The 27,043-nt window shown below is 46.8% G+C and overlaps 1 protein-coding gene across 1 annotated transcript in view; it reads right to left on the bottom strand.

Annotated features, from left to right (window-relative positions):
* LOC119382421 (multidrug resistance-associated protein 1) overlaps positions 1–26,654 on the bottom strand; it is a 351,316-nt gene extending 324,662 nt beyond the window's left edge. Inside the window, exons 1-3 of the mRNA XM_037650116.2 lie at positions 26,597–26,654; positions 15,524–15,571; positions 12,245–12,421 (exon numbers count right to left, since the gene is read on the bottom strand). Of these exons, the coding sequence (XP_037506044.1) occupies positions 12,245–12,421; positions 15,524–15,553 (207 nt within the window). The 5' untranslated portion in view covers positions 15,554–15,571; positions 26,597–26,654. The remainder of the gene's footprint in view (positions 1–12,244; positions 12,422–15,523; positions 15,572–26,596) is intronic.
* Positions 26,655–27,043: the final 389 nt, after the last annotated feature.

Here is a 27,043-nt window from a genome sequence, read left to right as displayed (position 1 = left end):
TTCTCCACCCACGAAGCCAGTATTAAGCGTGCCAGAATTAGACATTCATACTGCGGTCCGATATGAACAAGGGGGCAGCACTCACGCTAGAAAATCTCGTTAACTATCATTTCCACAGCATATCCCAGCAGGCTACTTCTCCTGTAACAAGGACAGTATCATACAGTGTAGAGAGAAAGGTTAGCTTTGGTGCGAGCATTGCAAATGTTTTCTTGAGCGGAGTCTGTGAACGCACAAGTGGTCGGGAAGCCTTGGGGCCCATTGAATAACGTCGAGGCGAAGAGCATTTACTTCCAGCAGATGCAAGGTGTTCGAATGGACTGCGCTCACAAATACGTCTGTGCAGAGGCCATGATCCATGATCTGGTTTGCTTCAAAGCAAGCGAAAGAAGCCCTTCATTTCGCCTACGACGCAACAACTTTAGGCGCCGCATTCCATTGAATGACCGTCGTCTTGGTATTCTGACCGGGAACAGAACGTTGTTTCTTGTTTTTTTTCCTTGCGTGTCAATACAGTCGAGCCCACTTATAACGATCCCACATATAACGATCTATCTGTTATAACGATCATATTTAGGTGCATTTATGATTTTCCAATGCTAGCCATTGAAGCTGCGTCCACATATAGCGAACATTTATCAAAGCCTTCTACTTTTACAACGAACACTTCAGACACGGTCGCGGTAAAAATATGGCGCATACGAAGCGAAAAAAGTTAAAACAAGCCTTCTAAACCATGAGAGGGGCACGCACTCGCATGTGCTCCGCTCCAATTAACTCGCGACTAAGATATCCCAGATCGGCGAGCACCACACGCAGATTTCAGACGCTGCGAGTGAGGTCGCTCACTTTCCAGCCATTTTTTTCAGTGGCAGAATGGCAGTGAGGAAAAAAAAAAATAGGAGGCAGCATATAAAGCCTAGCGGTCAGCTTTCGCACGGTAACCTTTTCTGACGCCGTTCTCTGCACTACGACCGCCTACGATGAACCAAACAATGCCTTGGAACGCAAGAAGGCATAATGCAAGAAGTGATAACCGTGATAACTTTCCATCGCATAAAGGTTCACTGCGTCCCTAAACTCATCGACGCCACAATGTGCCGCAAAAAGTCGTCAGTCTTCTCGGTAACGGCAGAGACCGGTTGATCGGTGATAACGACTTCTGCGCGATTGCAGCGAGGCCTTCGCGGATAAGCATCAGAAAAGAGCGAAGGCGAGGTGGCGCCATCGATGAGCGTGCAATTATGACTTATGGCCGACAACCTTATCACAGTCATCTGTAGATATCAGCTCGGCTGCGCGTGTGGCATACGCCGTACACTGTGCGGATTGACGGCGGTACGAGCGCGCCATGCTGCCATTCGCAAGTTCGCTGCCGCCGCGTCGTGCCAGACCGCTTTAAAAGGCGCGTCACTTTGTCGAAACGAAAGTAGCTCGCTGTTGTTGAGCGGTGCGGGCACCGAGAAACGTTGATGCACTGACAGCGAGCATATACTGCGCGTTTGACCAGGTGACAACCGCGAATCACCGTGCAGGGCCGTGAGAGCATCACGGAGATGTGGAGTGCGCGTTGCTGGCAAAATGCTTGTTTTCGCCGTGTTGAACGAACAGGCTACTCGCCGCACCCGTGCATGGTCCGGAGTGAAGCAGGCATGAAGAACGTACAAACGCGCGCATATGGCATACAGAAAGCGGCCCGGCAGTGACTCCGCGAGCCGAGTAGGCGACGCGCTGCACGCAACTAGCCAGGGATGATTGGCTCCATGTGGCGGTACCGCGCTTCGGTGAAACGGTGTCAGTTCATTGCAAAGGCGGTTAATACCTGTGTCACACGGGCGTTTCGAAGGCCATTGAACCGATGGTCCACTGACTCAACGGGCATGCACGCGCTGCCACACGGGCAGTTTCGAAGGCTATTGAGTCAGTGGCCCATCGAGTCAATGGAGCACTCCACAACTCCATTGAAAGAGACAGAGAAGACAGAGACAGAGAAGAGAGACGCGGGGAAGACAGAGACAGAGAAGAGAGACGCGGGAGAGACCATGGTGGCACTGCAAACACACTTTTATCACACACCACGGCAAACCAAAATAAACACACGCATTCAAAAATGTACAATAAAAATCAACAAAAGGAAAATACTGAGTTAGTGCGCAATCAATAACACTACAAAACATTTGAGCTATGTCTAGCTCCTCTCTACCCGAGCACCTGGCCACTATGGCCTATCAGTCAGTCGCGCTATGCATCAAACGTTCTTACTTCGTTCGTGGAGTCCGCTGACTCAATCCAGTTCCAAAGTCGACGCCCAGTCCTGTCGTCGCAGCTCCTGTCGACGTCTTAGGGCCGTCGTTGTCGATCAGACGCCTCGCTGATCGTCTTCCTCGCCGATGCTTCCTTCCTCTCGGAGAACACCGGTCCCTCCCAGCTAGGCCTAACTGTCCGCCTCTCCTCAGTGCTACGGGATCCAACTGTCGACGTGGCTCTCCGGTGATTGTCGGTGGGTTGCCGTCTCGTCGAGCTGGGGTAGTGCCGCAGGTGCCATGAGAACTGCGTGATGAGGCTGCCGCAAGCCCGGGACGCCTCACTCGGTAGACACCAAGGTCGACGGCCACCCTCCCGGGACATGCACAACACTGCCTCCAGAACTCGGCCCTGCTGTCCCCGTCGCGGGCACGACGCTGGCTTGCACCACCTTTCTCTTTGCCGACTCCACCGAACAATGCCTGCTTCTTCCTCTGCGGTTCCGCACCTCGGTTCGGGTCACGTGGCACGCACCTTTCTCCGGCCAATGGCGTGCGTGGACGTGGCGGGGGTGCATACCAGCGCATACTTTTCCATTCCCCGCACACCATCGACGCATTCCGCCGTCAGGCACGCGCCCCGTGCCCCTTACTCATGACAATGAATGAGTTGTGGTTTCTATGCGTGATGTGCGTCGGTGGAAGACGACGAGGACGCTGATGCAAGCGCAAAAGAGGCGCGAACATGAAGAGTCACATGGAGGAGAAGAAAAGAAAGAGGCAGACGGTGTTAGTCGTTTGACGGAGTCGGCTGGCCAGACCCAAGTGTCGAACCACAGCATCGCGGTCCACGAGTTGAGGCTACGGGCTTCATGTGGCAGCTTTCTCCCTCCAATTTCGAATGCCTCGCAACTGCCAGCTTCAAGCTACGTCGCCAGTCTTCAGGAGCCAGTGCAAAAATCTCCAAAGCTCTCCTCTCACTGCTCAGTACCTCGCCTCATCACCGTCCCTCAGCACTGCGCCTCGCTCAACTCGATGGACAGTCCAGTGGGTGAGCCTGTGTCAGCCCAGAGCACATGACTTCTTGTGTGATTATGGACGCTAATTAGCTAGATCTTGCTTCTTGTGTATTTGTGTAGTTTCTCCTGGCGTGTGTGTTCCCTGTGTGTTTAAAGTGGCGTTTATGAACTTACAGGCAGCCTCGTCTGTTCGGTGGAACTGTCCACGTTCCTAACCATACTATTAGAACCTCACCGTTCTCATTCGACACACTTCCCAGATATGCTGACAGCCTCCCACTGACAGCACATGAGTGATAAAAGATTATTATTTTTTATTGTTCCTTCGTATATTCTTTCTTACATTCACAAAGTTGTACTTAAGTAAATGACGATCACATGCAGCTTAAAGGGGTACTGACACAAAATTTCGCGGCCGAGATAGCCTGCTGGATCGATTTCCGTGTACGTGCGTGTACCATCTGCGAAATATCGACAGCGAATAAAGCTTGGAAGGTATTTTATATGAATATTGAAGTTCGCGTGCGCGATCCAGCATTACAGGGCGCACCTATTGCATTGACACCCTCGGAGGTGACCCGAGGTGACCCCCCTACTTCCCCTACGTAACCGTTGTAGCCGGTACAACAAGTTGTGATGACGTCGTAGCCGCCATTTTTGTTTTGACGCGCTCGCCGCTGCGCTGTTGGTGTCTCAAGGAAATCGTCGCCAACAGACGACGATGAGGAGGACGACGACAACGAGGACGATGATGGCGACGACATCGCGCAGCACGTGCGGCAAGCGTGCGGATGCGAGGAGACGACGCGAACAGCGCGGAAGTGCGTCACACTTCTTTGTGCTGACGTGATCAAGCGCTGCAGCCGCTAGGTGGTGATAGTTGCACCCGGAGGCTTGTCGTTTTTGAAACCGAAACTGATACTGGTCGGTAATGAGGAGCCTGTAATTAATTATCTGTCGCGCGCTGCAGCAAACGATGTGCCGTGTTATGACTAACAGGCCCCCAGCAACACATTGCAGCAAAAAAACGCGAGGCCAAAATTTTTGTGTCAGTACCCCTTTAATATTCCAGTGGGTGTAAGCAAGTGCCATACCCTTTGCCATGCAGTAGGGCCTTCCTACTAGCGAAATGCGGGATGGACTGATCAGAGGATTGGAGGATTCGCTTATCCTGGTGAACTACAATAGCTCTTGGTGAGAAATTTTCTCATGCAATATTTTGTCATCTTTGCAACAGGGAAATAGAATAAATGATATATACCTGCAAACAAAACTTTTTTATAAACAGTGTAATATGCTTCTACATGAAACATATTATCAACATAAAAACATGGCAACACAGAAAATAGTCCCTCAAAAAGCAGCTGTGGGTTAGTTTCAACACATTACCGGTTGGCAGTGGCCAAGCGGTGGTAAGACCATCGGGGGAAATGGCGGAACGGCACACGTGGCTGGTACCAGGAGCATCCGTCGCCACTAGCTGACTATTTTGGAGTGTTCTGCGTGCAGTTTATCGATGCACCTCTCCCTAATGGAGAGTAGCGCTCGTTCGCGTGTGCATGTGTGTTTGGGGTTGTGCACGACATCGTTCCCAAACAGCAGGGTGCCTTCAGCGATGCTGATGATTCCCAGACCTTCAGAGGCAACCTGTAAAGCCACAAAGCGCTCCCCCTCCTTCTTCAATAGCGCCACAAAAAGGACTAGACACCCCTTTTTTAAGGTGCCGTGTATGCTTACTTCTTGTTTATCCCATTACTTTGCATTCCAATTTCCCAGTCAACTAGTTAAAAAGTTTTGGTTTAAAAAGTTATACACACATGGCCTGTTCTCTGGCTGGCTAGCAACATGCTTTTCTAATCCCACTAGAAAAGCCACCATAAGGCCAGCATATAGGGTGCTTGCTGCTAATGCATCCTCAAGTGCGGTGGCCAGATGCTGCCGAACTCAAGGCACTTTGGAACAATGTGACAAAGTTTGAAATGTGGGACATTTTTTAAGATACCATATTTACTTTATTGTAACGTGACCACAATTGTAACGCGAGGGATGACTTTTCATTTCGTCCAGGAAGAAACAATTGTTCTTTCGGTATTCGATCATAACGCAAGGGTCGACTTAAAGGAGTGGTGACAGAAAACTTGTGAACCTCTGTTTCTTGCTCTTAATCAGTGGCTACTGACTCGTTAATAATGGCAACAAAACTCATTTGCCCCAGCGCAAGATGAATGTTTAATTATATGCTTGTATGTTACGACCGGAGGCAGTTTCGATTTCAAAGAGCACTCGGTGGCCCCGTGACGTAGTCGGCCTACTCGTAAACAAATACAGTAAAACCTCATTAATTCGAAGGCCTCGGGACCGAGAAAAATATCCCAATTAAGCGGGATTCCCAATTACCCGAAACAACGCAAAATCAAAGAAATCAGCCAGAAAACGTGATATACGGAAGTCAAACCTTTATTGTGCCAAGTCCGCCTACTTGGAGAAAAATTCCTCCATGCGTGACTGACGCGTTCGGTAGTTTCCAGCACTGAAAGTCATATTTTCCAGCCTGTCAATGATGCGCAGCATCTCAGCCTCGCCGCCGTTGCACTCGACGAAGCTGCGCACAACACTCAAGGCATTGATGACATCCGCCAAAGGGGGTGCTCGGGAGGGCTCGTCATCGCTGTCAACATTAGAGGCCGAATCGGTCGATCTCGCAGCTATCTCGCTGTCGATGTCGGCGTAACACGTCTGCACTGTGCACTCGACATTTGCGTAGTCGGAGAATCCGATTGGAGTGCACTCCACGTCCTCCGCCTCACCTCCGCCTCGATATGAGACTCCAAAGCCTTATATCGAGCGCAGAGGGTCTCCCCTTCATCAAACGGGCAAGTGACAGCGAGGACGGCACACTCAGCGAAGGTCACCTCTTCTTTCACAAACCCGGCATGCTCAAAACACCGTCGAATAACGGTGGCCTTCATTTGCCTCCATGCGTGAACAATGAGCAAATATCACCGAGGAAATCAATGTTATACTCCTTTCCGTTGTCATAGCAAAGGAGCATTCGCTTCAACAGATTGTAGTGATATATTTTCCTGGTATGGTGTATGACGCCCTGGTCCATCGGCTGCGATAGCAACGTCATGTTTGGGGGTAGAAAGACCAGCCTGATTGCCTGCAGGTTCTGAATGTCGCTGTGAGCTGGGCAATTATCGACGACGAACAAAACACTGCGCCCTGCGGCCGCAAACTTGCCGTCAAGGTGCCGCACGTATTCTTCAATGGGTGCAGCCGTCATCCAAGCTTTCTTGTTGTTTTTATAGATCAGGTCATCCTTGGATGGTAATCATGCATTTTTGAAACAACGAGGCTTTTCTGTCTTCCCAATAACAAGCAGTGGCAGCTTGTGCTCACCGCACATGCTTGCACCAAACAAAACAGTGATTCTGTCTTTATTCTGTTTCCGCCCCTTAACACTTTCGTGACCGCGGAAAAATCGGTTGTTTTTGGCTGGTCCAGGAAATATTTTTTCCTGCCACAGAAAAAATTTGACAATAAAGTGTAGGGTATCAAATGATAGAGGAAGAATTGGTCTGTCCATCAGTATTAATTCCAATTAACGAATTTATTTTAAATATAATAAAAAAATCTCAACAAAGAAAAATGCATCAAAAGAAAGAAAAGATTCATAAAAACATCAATGCTACTCTGCCAAAGGTTTAAACATTTAAAAAAATCGAAATATACGTTTTAACGCAAAGCCCTCGTAGAATAACTAGTGGAAATATAAGCTCTGTAAGTACAAAGAATGTTTACATAAGTAGAAGAATATAGGCACTAGTGCCTATCATGCCACCACGCGATGCTGTTTCTCGACGCGGTGAAACAAAGGCTGGCTGCACATGTTTCGGAAAAAAAAATTTTTTTTCTGTTCAACTTTCCTAGCAGAGTTTGCAGTTCTGGTATTTTTCAATTTCCTGTGTATCCGTTGAAATGAACAGTGTAGCCTGTTCCAATCTGCAAAAATCCATAATTGTACCCTCATTTGACCACTTTCTACCTCATATACTGCCGAATACCATACCGACCTTCAGATTTCAGCATTTTCTCATCCACTGAAAGGTTCCGACGGGGTTAAAAAATAGCGTAGAAGAATCGTTCATGTGTTGCAATAGAGAAGGACACGTGGTGAAGCTTCTCGTGGGATGCGACGGTCGTCTTCTTCAGATCAGAGACACTCAAGAAGCCTTGAACCTTTTCCGTGGCATCAATGACGGTGGACGAAGGCCTCGAAATATGTGTCGTCGACACCAACACCAATGCAAGCGTGGGACTTCAGATTGTCATGTACACATGGAGTGCGACGAACTTGCTCATCTTCTCTTCAGCAACCTACCTCCATGGATCCGTCCCTCTCACTGTATGTTGGCTTTTCGAAAGTATGCATCCACGCATGAAAGTATGCATCCACACATACTTATCTGTGTGGTTGCATATCTCTCGGACGACTTTTGCGGTGAAAAACAACACGAAGACGCCGCCGCGCAGCGCACCGGAGCGTTGGACTGAAGTCCACTCCGCGCCGTCTTCGCGGAGAGAACTGCGCTCTTTCTGCAGCCAGCGCCAAATGCTCCCGCCCAAATGAAGTTAACACCTTGCAGATAAGAGCTGTTATTTTAAGAACACACCGGATACGTTTACATCGACGCGCGGCAGCGATAAAACGACCCAAGGAGAAAGCGAAACGTACCGGTGGATAGCTGCTGATGTTCCTGGGAGGTTTGACGCACTTTCGCCGTCCGTATACTGAAGCCTGGCGAATCGAAGTCGTCTTCCGTGTCTGTGCTGCTACCATCATCCAGAGATTCCCGCTCAGATTAATCGGAATTCGTCGAAATTCACCGTTTCTATAGAGCACCCGCGAGCGACGTCGACACGAAGTCTGAAACAACGAGCGCTCACCTACCCGATTGCGAACGAGCTTTAAAAATCTTCCCGCGGTGGAAAAAAGAAACTCGCAAAGAAATCTGATAAAGAACATGCTATTTTACCCTTTGTATTGCGTTAGCTGTCCAGAACCACTCAGAGAGTGCCAAAACTTGAACTTGAAGTCATCGATAACATACTATCGATGGGAATAGGTGCGGTCACGAAAATGTTAATGTCTGCCTCCTTCAAAGCGAACGTCTTCGTAGGCAACATTTTGTAGAATAGAGCAGCTTCATCAAGGTTGTAAACATCTGCTGCTTTGTACTTGGCAAGTAGGGGAGCCAAGGTGTGCTGCTTCCAGCCGAATGTCAGGTTGTTGCGCTCCTTAAATCGGCAAAACCACCTACTGCTGCATTTAAACTCAGAATGTCCAAGTTGCAGCGCCAGCTGGTTGGCCTTCTCACACAATATGGTCCCATTGACAGGAAGGTGTGCTGCGTTGGCTTTCTGCAGCCAGTCGATCAGAGCTGCTTCAACGTCGGCATATGTAGGCGGGCGTACTCGTGTACGCTTTGACGAGTGCGTCTTGCTGTAAGCATCGAGAATTTTCTCCTTATTCTTGATGATGTTGCACAGCGTTGACAGAGGCACGTGGTGCTTTTCGGCGAGAGCGGTTTTCGATGCCGCCGACTTGCTGGCCTCTTCAATTAAGCACACCTTTTCGTGCAGGGACAAGCTTTTGTACTTCGGCATCTACCTTCCAAGCACACCTCAATCAACCAATTCACAGGGAAGACACTCAAGCGGAGACAGGAGACAAACGGAGCAGTCGCACCGAAACGCACAATGCTCGCCAGCCGACATCCAAATGACACAAAGCCTCCACAACAAAACATTCACTTCGCTAGAGTGGCTAACACATGGAGGAAGGAAAAACTTCCTCCATGGGCTAACATCGCTGTTGAGAAGATGATGATCATGATCGCAACCGCACGCACTGCCGTCTAACAATTGCTCAAACATGGCGTCTAAGCATATTTCTGGTAAAAAACGCATGGCCTTCAAGATCTGTACATCAAAAAAAATGCGTGTCTTTTAGTTACAGCCTCCGAGATTCGCAACACCCTTTGCGTATCTCGGAAGTCGCGGCCAAGTGTGCCAATCATAGAGTTTCATACAATAACCTATGGTGCGATCTTGTACGCGTTCCAAAATAAGCACGGAGGCGTGGCATTACATCCAGCCACACGTGACCGCATGCGATTGCTCAATGCAGGGCTGTGACGTCTGTCGCGGCTCACATGGGCCATTCGCGTACGGCTGGATGTAACGCCACGCCTCCGTGTTTATTTGGAATGCGTACAAGATCGCACCACTTGAGAGGAAACTGGCACTGCGATCGTTCAACCACCATGGGAATGATGGAAAGTACAGGCTTCGGATTGAATTTTGTTAGCTAGAGAACTGTCTACGGATCTTTTTCTACAGTTTCAGTTTCGTTCTTTGCGAGGCGTGGGCAGTGGGGTGCGTTGCAAAGCACTCAAGCAGTGCCTTTGTTGTTCAAAGAGGCTTAAGACCGCTAGATCTCTTGGTTTGCTGCCACGTTGCAGCTTTACAGGTTGTATGTGACAGTTTTAGCAAAGCGTCATGCACTCACCGCTGCGCATAGATGTAGCGTCCCATGCCAGTGCAGTGAATTGTATAGAGTTCACGTTTCGTGATAAGCGCTACTTGTCAAAACTCTTTCAAATCGACTGCAAAATGACGGGGAAGCTAAGCAGATGCACCGTCACGCACTTTTGACTTGGCTTCACAACAAAACGAGAGATGCGTTGGGGGCAGACCACTTGGACAGATGCACCTGTCATTGCAGCAGATGATACGTTAAGTGTTTCTCACTCACTACAGTACTGTTATTTCCATAAATATATAATGCGTACTTTCGAGGGAAAAACAAGCGTGCTTGTTTTCAAGTGTCGTAAAAAAAAATAATTCATTATATTGCAATGCCAAATCTGGAACACAATTGCAGAGCAATTCATACCCTGGTGGTTGAATTTGTCCAGGTTTCAGTTCCATCTCAAGGCTACGCAAACTTTTTGCAATAAGCTTTACATACAAAAGAATGAAGCAAGTTTTAATTGGAAATAACTTTATATTGCTTTGTTTTACACGCAGCAAACAAGCGTCGCGAATCTCAAGAACCTAATCCATCCAAAGCCTGTACTTCCCATCATTCCCATGGTAGTTGAAGCGTCGCTCAAGGAGCCCGCGTAGACACTAGCGGCAGATTCCCCTCTAGGTATTATTGTAAGAAACTCTATGGTGCCAATTAACCGGGAAGTGAAAGACTGGCCGCACCAATTATCCGGTTAAATTTACATGCAAAATTTGGGACTGCGCAAATAATACAAATTATCGGGGATTCCCAATTAACCGAGTACAAATTACCGAGGTTTTACTGTACTATCAGGTGACCGCGAGATCCAGTGGCATCACTGGCCAGCTTCTGCCACGTTGTCAGCTCTGCTGTTTCGTGTGCTGTGCTGAGCATTGCGAGCGCTTGTTTCCTCAATCGTCAAACAATGTTGCTTATCTAGTGCGGCGATGCGATGAAAGAGCTGGGAGGAATGAAAAAATCAGTCAGAAAAGCTCGATTCACTTCGCGAATCTTGCCAGTTGCTGCGATTTTATTTTTGTCGTCGTCGTCCAACTGAGGCGACTTTTTCCATGAGGCTTGGAGCAGGCGCAGCATCAGACGTGTTGAAACATTTTTCACTTCGATCATTTGTAAAGTAGCAGGTTGAGAAGTGACGAAGGAAGCAGTAAAATCACAACATTGGTGCTCTGTAACCGTGTTTATGTGTAACATGCAAGTGACGTGATGTACGTTTTACTGACTCGTATTTAAATTAGGCAATGCTGCGTTCTCAAGGCATACCATGTACCCACGTCCGAACGCCGAAGCAGTTATCTGTCCACTACGCAATACGTCCCGGCAGTAGAGAGCTTTAGTTTGTAGACTTCCTAACTTTCGCGGATACCGGAGCTGTTGACGGCTGCAGCAGTAGCAGCAGTCGCAGAGCCGGTAGCGACATCTTGTGGCGTTTGTCCAACTACAATAATTTTTTGTTTGCTTTCTCCGTCGCGTTGCCGTTCTTGTTGCAAAAAAAGCAACGAGAATACTGTGAGTTCTTAATTATCTTACTGCTAATGCTTTACACAAAGGCAGTAAGCGGGTAAGTCGCTGCAATGTTATTCTGTAGGTCTCTGGTTAAACTATGCATAATGAGGTGTCGCCACCAGCGTTGTCCGTCTCATACACGCCCCCGGTAACCCGGCCAGAACTAGTGACGTACGTTGTTTACAAAAAGGCCCCGCACGATGACATCATCGCTTTTTGCCTCTATTTCCGATTCGGCACTTTCACGAACTTCAAAACTCAATTAAAATACTTTTTAGGCTGTATTTGTGGCTGGTACTGTACAGATGGCAGCTATATACACCATTGGTGCGATGCAACAGTCAAATTGTGTCCGAATTCTTGTGTCACCGCTCCTTTAAGGTAGCAAAAATCTGGAAAAAGACTCATGTTACGTTCAAGTAAATGTACGTCTCTGATCGTCTTGTGGTTATTAGCAGATGACGTATATGTACGTCTTTGACCCTCAAAGGGTTAAAGCAAACGTAAGTATAGTTTAACAAGTAGATTTTCAAAACATTTAGCAAAAACAGTTGTTATTCAGGGGCAATCTCGCAACATAAAAAAAGTTAACAATTATCTGACACATTTTACCAAGTCATTTCTTAAACTGTTCCATTCTCTTATTGATTTGAGAAAGAATGAGTAAAAAAAAGTGTTTGTTCTGCAGCTATAGGATGAAATTTATTATTCTCACAGAGGGAGCATGGGTAGACTGGATGAAAAGCTGTGTGCTTGTTCACTTGAAGTCCATAAACTAAACATTGCATTTTGCGCAGAGTACAGGAACGCCTCATGTTTGTCGTTGGACGGCCCTGCACACTGGTCTTGTAAGCATGCAGTAGCAAATGTGTCCCACCCACCAGCTTAGTGAGAAAGAGCCCGCTGTACGAGTTGGCCCGGTCGTCCCTGTGAGCCAGAATGCAGGCCTCGCAGAGCCCCAGCAACCAGGCCACCGAGCAGGGCAGCCACACAAGGGCCGTGTGCTCAAAACAGGGGCTCACACTGGGCACCTCCGTGTCCCAGGAGGATGATGTGTTCTGCACAATGCCACTCATCACCACTTTTACGGCTGTCACTTCATCTACAGTGCTCCATAAAAGACTGGCACAAATTTGCATCAAGGTGCAGAAACTCTTATTCCAGCAGTGACCATTTGATATCAACATGAAGGTTTCAATTCTTGAAAAGAAAAAAGAGTTATCCCTTTGAATATTGCCTGATGAAGGCGACAAACTGAGGCAATCGACACATCTAAAAACAATCAATTCATAATGTGCACCAACACTAGAAAATTCATTAAGCATCCCATACAAGATGTCATCTCTGATATATAATGACACCTTCACCACAGCAATGCAATCTGCAAACAAGTTCAGGTTTATGCCCTTCAAGAAACATTATACTGTATGCACTTCAGCACCAAGTCCCAGCAAGTCAATAAATCAAACGCATCATCAGTAGATTCCAACAATATATTATTTTCCTGTTTCTCAGACTGTTTGTATTTAAATGGAAAATCGACATACGAAGTACCGTGATAGATCGCTTTGTGAAAAACAGCCACTGTGGGAGAAACTAGCAAAATATGTGATGAAAAAAACAGTTCAGCGAGCACTCTCAAAGTCACTTTCGCTATCTATGTGCTGTGCTCGGTCATGCCTTGTGGTAGAGCACTCCTTAACGCGCCAGATCGCGGACCGGCCCCATGGAGAGGGAGCACCACAGCCCCTTTTCCAGGAAGCCCTTCAATCCCGCCACTAGTCCACACTACTCCTCGTTTCCCTGCTCTCCTCCCCTGCGAGTGAAACCACCCTTGCAGGGGGGAGGGGGACGAGACAGAGAGACTCTTGTGCCAGTGGTCACCGTCTGCACCCCAAGGTCCCGCAAGCCATCGATCGAACGAAGGAGTAATCCTGACGCTTTGTTTTCTACATAGAGTGGACTATCCCTCTAAGCGATGTTTACGCGTTATTGCTAGCATGGCAACAAAGTGTTGTTTGTTGACCTAGCCTTATTTGCCCAAACCCACCATAGCTGCGATTACTCGCGCTACGGGAAGGGGACGTCGACACGTGCATGGTACAACCGAGTGTGGCTGGAACCGGAAATAGGCTTCTGCACCAGCCGTGCATAGAGCGAACCCCTTCAGCCTTGCACGTGAAAACTGGCCATCTATGTGCCATATGAACTGATAATACTCCGAGCCTTCATCAACCAAACAAGCTTCGTTTAACATTCTAACTGAAATGCAAAGATGTTACTAAAGCATCCATTGTGACATGCTGCACTCAGAAGAATGACGCAGCACTATTTAGCCAGAACTTCCAACGTGGGAGGAGGGCCATATTGTTGTTTTTAAAGCTTGGCTTCACATTAGTAATGGCGATTACTTACTTTTTAGATTCAACACATAAACTTCAGCAAACTTCAATATGACACACTATTTTCTGATTACAGTAAATTTTCCCCAACTTTACTGTTGCCAATGCTTCCCAATTCAGTAACCATAAAAATGCTTGAAGCAAGTATCCTGCTTCTACCCGTTAGAAAACTTCCAATGGTATGTTGGGCAATGGCGTAAATCCAGAGAAATTGCAAGGGGGGACACACATCTTACCATGGTGGCCATTTTCGTTTTACAAACATACTAGGTTTGATTTTTAATTATACAAAAATTAAAATTGAAAAAAAAAAATATTAAAAAGCAAAGATGGGCCTCAGCACCAGGTCGGGGAACTTTACCTAACAGCCAATATAGTACAAAGTTGTTGAAGTTAGTTAATAGGCGTAGCTCATAGATGTGCTCTAGCATATTTCTAGTTAATATGTCACATGGGTTCAATCATCAAGTGAAAATGCTAGCACTTTTTTCTGTCATGTGCAAAAGTACAGTTTTTCTTTAAATTCAGCTCCGTTCCCCATCGTCAAAACCTGTTAAAAATAGCCTCCCACGATAACTTGCTCGTAAGGAATGTTTACGTTGCCCAACAATTTCTTTTGTGATTAAACATAATCATAGTCCAACAATCGGATTCATTCATCGTCAATGGCTTCCACCAAACTGCCGACATAAATAAATAATGGTAGACATTTGGGGATTCTTTAATCCGCCTTTTCCATTTCCTGTGCTGCCCTCTGCCGTTCTGGTAGGGTTTGGTAGGGGCTGGGACAACCGGCATCGCCAGAAGCAAAGCCTCCAAGATGGAGGGATGTTTCGTGACTTCTCCGCTAGGGGAAGGACGCATGCACCACGGCATCTTGAAAAAGGTTGATTACCTTGCGTTTTAAAGCCTAGCATAATAAACACTTGCAGCACGTCAGAAGTAACTCGTAACGTTTCAGAAAGCTCGTGCTCTACAGTGCTTTTTGAAATGGAAAGTAGCTTTCACTTTTGTACTTCGTTTCTGATCTTTGGAAGGGCTTCTTATTTCATAGTTGGTTTTATGGAGAGTGCACTATATTTAACTGTCCAGCAATACGAATATGATGCTAGCAAGCTAAATCTCAAGGGGGTACACTTTCAAGGGGAGTCTCAATCAGGGGGGGGATCAGGACCCCCCTTACCCTATCCCCCTCCATGATTTACTCCACCGATGTTGGGAGACCAACAAGCCAGTCCTTTTTGCTGAGCACACTTACTGTAAATGTTGACAAGAAACCACATTCGTAACATCATAAATCAAATATAGAAAAAGTTTGGTACAGACACAGTACATAGTGACATTGAAGTGAACAGCTCCTGTCCACTCACTTTATAACATATTTTACATGCACTCTTTTATATATAAACGTAAAATTTTACTTCCGTCTACATCAACAATAACAACAACAAAAAAACACTCTCAGCATGGTATCTCTCAGAGCAAGACATTCCACACAAAGTGTGGGACCTATCTGGCAAAAATCATTTTGACAAAGATTTGACGTTCCACAGCAAAGATAACATTTGCATGAGGAAAGAAATACTAACACACTTGTTAACAGAAATGAGTGAATAAAATGTTGGAGCTAAGAAGAATGCGTGGAAGTGGATGAAAGAGCAGCCAGTCCTCTTGCGTCCTGTGCCAGGCTTTGTTGTTCTCTCTAGGTGCCAACTGGCGCAACTCTTTTGCAGCTACAGAAAAGTGGGCAGTACTCACCCAAAATGATGTGTTGCAAAAGCCATCCATAGCTGATCACGTACAATGCTGTAAGTAACAAAAAGAAAGAATTTTCTTGTTTTTAAAGTGCATTCACTTTGAGGAGAATGAATACTGATACTTCATCAGTATAACAGCATAAACGTAACAAGAAAACAAGAATACATAGGATGGAGTGCTGATTTCAACAGTTTATATTGGGGTCAGCCTGAATATTTAAGGGAAACCTATCAATATTGGACACAATATCATCCCAAAAAAAGGGGGAACAAGAAAACATTAAAAAAAAGACCCTTCCACAAACGTGCTGTACCGAGTCACCCACTCCAGAATACAACATTCACCTATTATCTAATGACAAAAATTTGTGCTCTTTTTTTTTTTGTAAACAAGATCGAAGGAGCACTAACACCTTGTCAATCTTGCGAGCTTCTACTATTTCATGCGCTGTCTTGTAACAGCTTCTGCACACCATGGAAGTCCGCTCAAAGTTAGGATTACAACTGCAATCCCGGCAGTGTAGTGCCAGGTGGCCCGACGTCGTCACGTTATGGTGATGTTCCTTCAGCCTCTCATTTAGGCCCGTCAAGTGAATATATCTTTTGCCACAGGTCAGCAGAATGGAGTACACCACTTCATCCACGCATTCCACAAATGTTACTGAAGAATATTGAAAAGAACCTGAAATGTGCTAAGCAAGATGCAGTAACAATGGCCACTATGGAACTGAGATCAGTATGTGCCTCTAGCCATATTTCCACAATTAATGAAACCAGCAGACAATTAAGCCAAGGAAAGCATGGGGGACATTATTGGTGGTTTCTTAACTGTAGTGTAATGATCCTCACTTAAGCTGAAAGGAATTAAAGTGGACACGAGGGTTTATTGGTAAGCCGCCACCTCGTGTGAAGATCACGTGCCCCACGATGCCCTCTGGCACAAAAAAAAAAGGTGTGCCACACTCGCCGCCTGGGCTACGAGTGGCACTGGCTAACACTCGTACGTATTAAGCAAATATAAATACCCCACAGAAAAGTGGACAAGGGAGCGCCCTCCGTCGTAGCTCAGATAGAGCATCGGACGCATATTTCGAAGGTTGTGTGTTCGGAGCCCACATACAGAAAGGGTAATTTTTCGTCCACTTTAATTCCTTTCAATGTAAGTGAGAATCATTACACTACAGTTTCACCAATGATGTTCCCTATGGTTTCCTTGGGTTAATTGTCTGTCAGTTTCATTAGTTGTGCATAATACAGAAAAACGAGCCCCTCGGACAATTCCCCTTCTTTCGTAGCCATATTTCCAGTCCCTTAGAAGGACTGATTGTTGGGCAAGTTGGTATTTCAATTTGGGACTTCACTGCCATGCATGCGCTTGCACCCCCAGCTATCTGGTGCAATGGTGCTAGCAAGTTTTAGAGACAGGACGGCTCGTGAAATCCCAGAAGTGTTCTTCATACATAAGGTAGGCAATAACTGTGTAACACTGCAAGAAGTCAAGGTTATCTCGAAAGTCACCTCAAATGACTGTCGGACTGTGGCTTGGCTTTATTTATTTGTTAACACGTGGTTACCTATGCTGTCCTCTTTACGGAAAACATAAAACTACGCCTACATACAGGACACAAGAAGAAAGAAGTGGACGAGACCAGCGCAGACTAAAAACTGATTTATTTGGATGACAGCTCTTTCCCACAACAGCAAAGTGCATGCGCACCATCAAACATTACCGTATATTGTGTAAGACAACGTAACAAACAAGAAATTCAACTTCTTTCTTGTACAAGTGTAACGAAGCTTTACTGATACACTTATCAGGCCCGTATTGTATAATATGCAAGGCTTCGATTATTTCCTGTGCCTTTCTGTCTTTTGCATGGCCGATGAACTGTAGTTGAGCCTTGAAGTTTGCGTGTAGCTGAATACTGGCGAAAACATCCAGACACTGGTATTCAAGGCGACGGCGAGCAAAGAAGAGCTGATTCTTCAAGAATTCTTCTTGAAGAACTTCAACGCTAGACTACAGTTCTCCCGATGTGAACAGACACATCGGAACAAACTGGATCGCCTACAGCCTCGCCACAGGAATAACACATCGAACCGAGCAAGGTCAGTGGTGTGCAATTTGCACTCGTACACTCCCAGTCAGCCCGAGATGAGCATGCTCGGACTGAACTTGAACACGAGTGCTGCACTTGACCCAAAGAAAATGATTTGTGCCATGGAGCATGCTACTGGTCAGGTGGATGACTCCGAGCGAGATGAGGCCTGTACTCGTGCGGTAAGCATTCTCGTCAAGCTCCTGCGCAAACCCCACTCAGCCTTGTCACCCGAACAGCTTAACGCAATCAGGAATCTTCGCAAGAATCCCGGTATTGTGATACTGCCAGCTGACAAAGGGAATGCCCCTGTTATTATGAACACCACTGACTACATCAGCAAGATGTCGGACCTCATCCAAGATAGCAGCATTTATGCCGTCCTCAGACGTGACCCCACACTCAAAATGGTACGGGAACTGCAGAAGCTTCTGGCTGACGTTTCCCGCTACATGCATCCGCAACACAAGGCCCTTTATTTTAGGGGCGTAGCTCCTCTTAGTCTAACCTTGTCACATCTCCGTTGTCCGGCGTATCTCCCGGCAGCCTGCAGTAAACGGCAGTATCTGTCCGGTGGTGGTGGTGTGCGGCGTGACCGCCCTTACTGCGCATACCCTCTCCACACACCTCCTCTCCACTCCCCTCACCATCCCCACGTCCTCTACCCCTTTCCCTCTCCCTTCCCCTCTACACTTCCCCTCTCCCATAACCAGTCTTAAAAACGGAGGGGGCATGCACACATGAAGGCTCCCTAAAGACAATGCGCTGCGACAGTACGTGATATGTATCGCCCTCTCCTCTCCTACGCTTCCCCCTCTTTCTCCTCTCCTACGGTCCCCCCCCCCCATCTTGCCTCGCGGTGCAGCGGCGCCGACACAGGCAGCGTCTTGATTGAAAAAACCGACCGCTCGCGCTGCACAACCATTCATTGACCACCCCGTATATATAGGCACTGGATTTTGACCTCCAAGGTAGTGCGTGTGTGCGATTTCTCCTGTGTGTGATTAAACAATGAAAATTCACAGCGTACATGTAAAATTAAAGTGAGCTGCAAGTCGTCATAACTCTCATCGAACCTTTAGTATAAAACGCACCCGATCTCACGTCGGTGATGATGTACTGGGCAGAATTCACGGAAGATTCACGGTTTACCGATGAACCTCCGCAGCTTCGCCCACTCATCATCATTCACTCCGTGGATATGCTGTGATTTTTTTCACTTCTTTGCCACAACGGCTTCGCTCCAGCACTGTACGGCCTCCCCAAAATTCATAAGTCTGGCACGCCAATGCAACCCATCGTGGATTTCATGCATTCCCCTCTCTGCAAACTTTCGAGTTACCTTCACCATGCGTGCGCTCCAATGGTTGGAAGTGGCCCCACGTTCATCCGTAACTCGCAGGACTTCACTGACCAGGTGCGCCATCTCACTGTGGATGACAATGAAATCATGGTGTCGTTCGACGTCGTTTCCATTTTTACCTGTGCTCCTGTGGCACTTGCTGCGAGCGCCTGCAAAGCTGCCCTGCAGGCTGATGAGAAACTGGGCGAGCGTACCGTGTTTGAAGTGCAGGATCTCGCACGACTACTGGATTTCTGTTTGAAGAATACATACATTATTTTCCGTGGTGTCATTTACAAGCAACTGCATGGAGCCCCTATGGGCGCTTCGATCTCCGTAACTGCGGCAAACCTGGCTATGGAATCACTGGAAAGCCGGGCTCTGGCTTCCTTCTACCCTCCTCCGAAACTACTTTTCTGCTACATTGATGATTACTTTTGCATAAAAGAAAAATGTCCTGGCCGCATTCACCGACCACTTGAACAGCATTGAGGAAGCTATAAAATTCACCGTGGAAGAGGAGAGCTCAGGACGTCTACCTTTTCTTGATGTAGTGGTACAGCGGGACCGACAACATGCGTCGTTCAAAGTTCATAGAAAGGACACACATAGTGGGCATTACCTTCATTATGCGTCGGTCAACCCTGTAAGCCACAAGCGGTCTGTGGCTTTTTCTTTAATTAACAGGGCCCACAGAATTTGCAGCAAGCCAGAAGACTTGGACTCCGACTTAGCATGCATCCGACGCGAACTCGGTGCGTGCAAGTACCCCAGAAGTTTTATTGCTTCGTCCGAGAAACAAGCCCTGCGCCCGACTAAGCCACGCGAGTCCCTCAGCCAGCGTCATGCCTCCATTCCGTACATTCCAGGCATCAGTGAAGCGTTGGCATGCGTCCTGCATGAATATAATGTGCAAGTCGCCCATATTCCGAGCCACAAGCTACGTCACGAGCTTGTCAGCGTCAAGGACAAACTAAATAAAGGAAAAGTACCCTGGCGTTGTGTATAAGATTCCTTGCACTGATTGCAATTATGTCTACGTAGGTGAAAGCGGAAATTTCGAGCGACGTCTAAGGGAGCACATGAATGACGTGAAAAAGAAGGGCTTCCTGGCTGTCGAAGCAAGCGACTTCGCGGCTCACACGTACTTCCTCAGTTTCACCCCCCTGACGGGGAGCCACACAGGTGCTCGGATCCACTGCGAGTGTGACGCAACGTTGCTGCAGTGGAACACCGCTGACAAGGTCAAATATCTATCATCGTTAACTGTTTTTATTTTATTTTCCAGGTCCTTCATGTGGTGACACATAACGCTTCATCAATGATAAATGCATTTGCATTTACCGGGTGGGAGACTGAAGAGGACGATGATGATGACAATTTCGACGACTGCCCGGAACGCTTTACGAAGGCGCTTTTAAGCGAGTTCCATCAGTTGGAGCAATTTCGATTTGGCTGCGCCGCCAACAGCCTGCACCTGGCCGTAAAAGACGCCATTCGGCAGGTATGCGCTATTAAATAACTTATTGGTTTCATCTGATGTGCATTGATAGATACGTCATTAATTTATTACTATTTTCATGAACAATTGTTTGCGCCTACCTTTCTTAAATAATTTGCCATGAATGCACGGACAAAGCAAGTAGGAATATAATAATTATAGTTTGAAAAGTGAGGGCGGACAACTGTGGTTATCACAGTTTCAATGCTTGAAAGCTTCATAATGCAACTATCCCCAGCTCATGTTTAGCCGAATTTCCAAGCGTGCTTCACTTTTTCATCTTGAGGATTCGTGGTGCATTTGCTGCCATTGCCGAGGCCACGAACTCTGCTTCCCATCAAATAGCGGCTGCGGATCATTTTTCTGCCGCAGGCCAGGCACCAAGCTTATGCGACTTCTAGGTCTGCTCTCACCACGTCAATCAACCGTTCTGAAATACATCTAAGGACAAACAAAAATGAAGAAAACTGGTACGTCACGTAACGAATGACCACGGTGTCCCGAAGTACATTTTAAAAGATTTGGATTTGGATTCCTTGTTCAAGCTATTTTTGCCTCATTGTATTTTGTGCCCCTTGCTATTTTTCTCCTTTGATATCCCTCTATTTTTTATTTATTTTTTTATTACACCCCTCCCTCCCCACACGGGAAAATGAAATCCTGCGTACATCACTGCTTTTAGTGCAAATTACTCAGCCAGTAAATACAATTGCCTGGAATATAAGACCAGCCAGCAAGGCAGCAGCCTGCTACCAGTATGTTTTATTTGAATCACGAAGCCCATTTCATTAAGATAATAACAGCCGGAGTGCCGAAGCCATGACACTACGTGCACGGTTTATTCCTAAAGAACAGGAAGGTGCAGCCTATGCGTTGATGTGGACTCAATTTATCGTAGGGCTAGAGAAAACGGCTGTGTCTGTCCCCTCTTTATATCGTCTAATGCAGTCTTGAAGAGTGTCAGTGTGTCGTCGACTGCAATACCGTATGATTACATATGTCGTCATTCTCTTTCTGGAACTCTACTGTATTGCATGTTTGCCGTTTGCGCTACCTGTACTTGCAGTGTCAATATTCACTAATTGTCGTCCTCACTTTATTTTAGGACCCAAATGCCGAGGAAGTCGTATGAAAATATGGCGCCATCGTTGCATTTATACGCAAGAGCACCGCCGACACGGAAGAAGTGTTGAATGTGGCCGGTCTACATTTGGAATCTCACAACACGACGAGGTGGAACCCGCAGCTGCGAATGATGAGAAAGCTTGTTACCACTTTTTCAAGTCATCCAGGCCTGACAGAAACCCTGCACGCGTGCAAGAAGATTAAACTGTCTAAATATGAACTGAGGCTGGCGACAGACTTGACTGATCTTCTCTCCCCTGTAGAGGAAGCCACGGAGTTGCTGCAGAAAAGGCACAAGACAGCCGGGCTATTGCTTCCCGCATTGCGAAATATTGAAGTTCCCCTTGCGGAAACCTTAAAGGCCAACTCCGGCGATTTTTTGACCATGTCAAAGTAATGGTGCTTCTATGTTCCTGATACGCTCCTCTCACGGGCCCGATAGTAGAGGTACGCGACAAATTGCACAATAATTTCAAATAAGCAAAAAAGCGCAACACCGAAACCGAAGCCCAACCAACAGTCTGTCTTCGCGTGACGTAAAACTTGTTGAAGACCGGAAATTGCGCAAGGCATGCCGGTTCCTCCAGCGGAGTATGAAAGCTGCGAAAAGCAGACGCTCAGCAGAAAGGTGACCACGCCGCGACAGCCATACCAAGTCTGTGACTGACCTTGCTGCATGCATATGCTCCTCGAAGCTTTCGCACAATGACAGCTGCGATGAAGACACATTTGGAGGCCAATTACAAAAGCCATTCCTCTACGATGAAGTAAAACATGCCTGTTTAGTCATGTGCATGTGTGGCTACGCATTCCAATTCCAGATGGCACCACCTGTCTAGGTGTCTGAAGCAGGCTGAATTATGTGGCTGCCGCAATCGGGTGAAGTGCCAACGTTGAAGTTTGCGGACTAACTAAAAATTTTTAACAATGCGATGGGAAGAGTTCATAAGTTTGTGGATATCGGCGTTTGACAACGTGACGGTGAGGTTGATCAAAATAAATATAAGCCAAGCACGAACAACCTTTCGCACGACGCGCAGCTTACAGTACATGGATATTCCCGGTCACAGTGGACCTTGTTTACGTCACAGTAAATGTTTCTGTACGGCAATGTTCACGCATGTGCACTCTTCAGCCAGTAAGGTATTACCGCAGTGTACTTGTGGCAAACCAGCGCACTGCTAGCTGAAACAGTCTAATATCGAGACGAAGGGTAATCGTAAGCTGCGAGTGTTTCGTGACTGTTCAGGTAATCATACGGGGAATGGTGTGCAGCCACAACGCAACACCACTTGCCACCCATCGCACGCAGGCCCACAACTGAAATTCGCACGCCGAACCAAGCAAGCGTTGGACAAACACACGCGATCGCTGCCTTGTGGACAGCAGACGATGTAGTGGCACTTCGGTTTCGTCACTTCCGTCGCTTTGCCGTAAATGACGTCACACACACAATGTTGCCAATAATTGTGGGAAGCCAGTTGGGAGAGTCGGGGCAATCTATAAAATCCATTTGTAAGGAGTCTGCGTATCTCTCCAACCTGTAATTTGGTATAAATGACGGAAACGTGCAAAGGAACGTACACAATGAATTTTATTGAGATCCAATGACCTCGAAAAATCGCCGGAGTTGGCCTTTAAGCAAAGCACACTTCTTTGCAAAGAGGCGGTTAAAGGCCTACAACATAGCCTGGAGAAGCGGTTCGCAAGCACGTGGACTGACTCTGTTATTTTGTTGGATGCCCTCCTAGACCCACGGTATAAATCTTCTTGGTGTTCAGCTGCAACAGCCGAGCAGATGCGTTCTGCTGTGCTGGGGAGGGGGCCTCTTTTGTTAGGGCAGGAAAGCGCCAGCAATGTCGCGAATGCAGACTCTGAAGCAGGTCCAAGAAGACTGATGTTCAAAAACATCAGGCAAAATGATAATGCCCACCAAGACAATATGCCTGGATCTACTGCAGCGGGAATTTCTCTTTACCTTTCAGAGGGAATTTGCGCAGACACGGTTAAGCCCCTGACCTATTGAAAAGCAAACGAAAGCCGCTTTCCCCTGCTCTCCCACCTCGCAAGGGCAGTTTTCACTGTGAATGCAACATCAGCTGACCTGGAACGCATGTTTTCTACGGCATCCCTGATAATGACAGCGAAGTGAAATCGGCTGTCAAGCACCTTTTTCGAGCAGCTCATGTCTGTGAAGCGCAACACATAGGTAGATGGCAAATGTTTTATCTCACTTTTTCTTTCTTTTTTTTTAAGAACCAACTGTTGAAGCAGCCGTCATTCTCACTTCAAGTTTTAAAAACTAAACGGCAAAGCGCCCGTTTAGCTCATACCCTTTCATAGCAAAATTTTGATGAATAAGACCAAAATAAAGCTTCTTTTTGCGCCTTGCACTGCTTGCGACCTTTGTTGCAGCATTTAAAAATCACAAGGACACCTAAGCACTTTTTATGACGTAGTGATTGCCAAGGAACTAGTGACCGATTGCCGGACATGTTGAAAAAAGATTTGTTTGAACCGATAAAAATAAAATAAAGGTGGGTGGCCTCTTCTAAGTTCAAAAAGCTGCGAGCGACCGCTGCTGCTCTAGCGCGGGAGATCAGGCGTTCCCGAGTCTCGAGCTGGTCAGCCTGCACTCCCACTGCTCTGGGGTGGGATCATTTCATTATTATCGTTATCCTTTTTCCTTGCATCTTTTCTTTGCTCGGTTGCTACAACTCGGCACATACCCGTGTCCGCATCGCCAAGCAATGAGGGCATTGGGAAGGAACGTATTTCGCTACGCCTTTAATTGCTACTACTGTAATATCATGCTCAATTTAGTCATGTAGGCCAGAGTACATGTTTTTTCGAAGTCGAAGGCCACAACGCATTCTCTAGGTCCACTGTTAGTTAGCCAGAGCCAAGGGTAGCCGTGATGTAAAAGTGCGAACGATCTGCCAATTTGTAAAAGAGAAACCGAGGCATAAGTTAGTGTACAAACAAATGCATTATCCCAGCAGCTATGAAGAGAGAAACAAATTATCCCTGTGCGTTGGTTCCCATTGATACCCCCACACGAAAGTGGCGAATACTCTATGCACAGCCTGATCTTTATCTCACGAGCAGTTTAGTACCTGATACACGTAAATAACCTTTGCTACAAGGAAGACATTGCATACCTGCGCATAGGCGAACACAGAAAGTTCTCCTCACCCCATCCATGCTTGCGAGGTGTGCTTGACAAGCGTGAGTGCTGACGAGCAGTGTGGCCCAGTGTTCCGTATTCGATACAAAGGCACAAGGTGCCCGAGCGGTGCACTGTTGCAACTAATACCAGCAGATCTAGAGAGGGTCTTATTCCCCAGTATCCAAATCTTAGTTTTCTCCATATTTATGACCGCTCCAGACGCGTGGCAAAACTGCTTAGTCTTCCTGAACACTACTTTTGTCAGCATAAAAATACGCTATGTCGTCATTTTAGCATTAACACATTTTAAGCTTAAACAATATTGAAACATCACCATTCGTTCAAACATGTTGACCATGCAAATATTATAGGTGGCGGGAGAACTGCCCCTATGGGAATTAATAGGGTGGTTGTACTGCACGAGATATGTCACCAAGCTACTATCCCTCGACCTTGGTAATGTGCTTTGTGTACTTTTGCAGTTCTTAATGCATGTGATGACATCGGCTTTATGGGGCATTCATTCTCAACTCAATAAAAGTATCAGGACGCCTTTCCTACGTTGAGGAATTAAAGAAATGGAACTGAACTGCTCGGCCATTCCCGGAGTGGGAATGGGCTAAGTTTTTTAATTCCCAGGAATTGAAAGGAATGGAAGTGTGGTAAGTTCTAATTCCCCGGAATGGAATGGAGGCGCCCATTCCGCAACACTGGTATACACACATGCATATAAAATCGGACTAAGGTTTTGTATGTGCTGAGGCTGGGTCAAAGGTGAGAAACTGGTTTCGGGGCCCCAAGATGTGGGCTGACTGACACAGGCCAGTGAATATGATGTATGACAACAGAAGTGGGTTTTAATCTGGAAAAACACTACTGAACTGTGCATTCCTATTGCATTGATATTCACGTTCAGTGCATCTTGTTTTTTTGTGCAATTTTTTATTTGCTACTGCCCACTCCTGCGATAGCCCTTCAAGGCTGAAGTAAAAATAACTAATAACAATAAAATAAAAAACGTCGGCCTATTGTTACGATTTGTCGGTGCTCGTTATTTCCCGCCATGAGTTTCCCTGACCAGATGGGTTTCTGGCGAGCCCATTGCAAACTGTGCAACAAAATAAAAATGGCATCGCTGAAATCAAAATGTTCATGCTAATTTCATTCCAGTATTACGTCACGTGTCTAGAACGCTGGTAAAAGTTATTCAAGGATATATGTCTGTGTTCCCTTTGGCTGACATTTAACTGGGTGGAGCCAGAACCCTTTTTATAATCGAAGCGTGCTGTAAAATGGTGCAAAGAACAAACGGTGACATATGCGCCTTAATTTGAAACCATGGATGACACAAGGGTGGTACGCTTACCAAATCAAGAAAGAACGAACTACGGTCGAGCAAAAGAACAAAAAAATCACGACAGCCTGTATCAATCGATCTAAAATTCGCTGAAGTTCTTTCACGTAAGATAACTCTAGTTCCAAGCGAAATGAACATGCATGGACTAGTGAATTTTCAACGAGCGGCATCGTTGAAAACCCGTGGTAACGTCGCGGGCGCCTCCATGTTCCAAGCGCAACTACCAATTGTATCGTGAACTTCGACCTTGCTTGGCGATACCCGATTACGATAAACAATGCTTCCCTTGCCTTTCACGCACACCGATGCGCACACACGCTCTGAGAATGCGCGAGAAAAACATGCGTGAGCTACTCGTTTTCCAACACAAATGTATCAGATGTGATGCAGAATTTCATGACGACCACAATGTACGCTCAGAGGAGAAAGTAGTCCAAATGAATCAGCAATAAAATAATATAGAAAGCGAGCGAGCACTTACGCAATCGCACGTGTGTACGGCCCGATTCGTTGAGCAGCAGCAGCAGAAGAAGAAGAGCGCGTGTGCGGAAGAGGTGGATTGAAAACGAAACCAAGCCGGTCGCCGTTGGTGGCGTGCTCGGCGCGGCGGTAAAAGTGCAGGGTCAGCGCCTCCTCTGTGCCTGTTGCGTCGCGCCAGTTCCCATTGCTCTACGATTGGCGGTCTGTTTCTCCGAGTGACCGCGTGGTGGCGTCAGGGTATTACCCTCTCTCACGTTCTCTCTTTGCTTGATTGCTATGGTTGAATGCTGCGCAGCCGCTCGCATTTTCTAATTTTATGAGATTTCTTTCACTCGTATTCGGTACTTCCGAATTCGCCTATTTGTTTATGATAGCCCATCACGAAAAAGAGCGTCCTAACGGTAAGCGCTCGAAGGAAAGTACTCTGAACGACGAGATCGATATACCG

This window comes from Rhipicephalus sanguineus, chromosome 2 (assembly GCF_013339695.2).
Source record: "Rhipicephalus sanguineus isolate Rsan-2018 chromosome 2, BIME_Rsan_1.4, whole genome shotgun sequence".
NCBI classification, from domain to species: Eukaryota; Metazoa; Arthropoda; class Arachnida; order Ixodida; family Ixodidae; genus Rhipicephalus; species Rhipicephalus sanguineus.
This window is presented reverse-complemented; position numbering and strand designations above follow the sequence as displayed.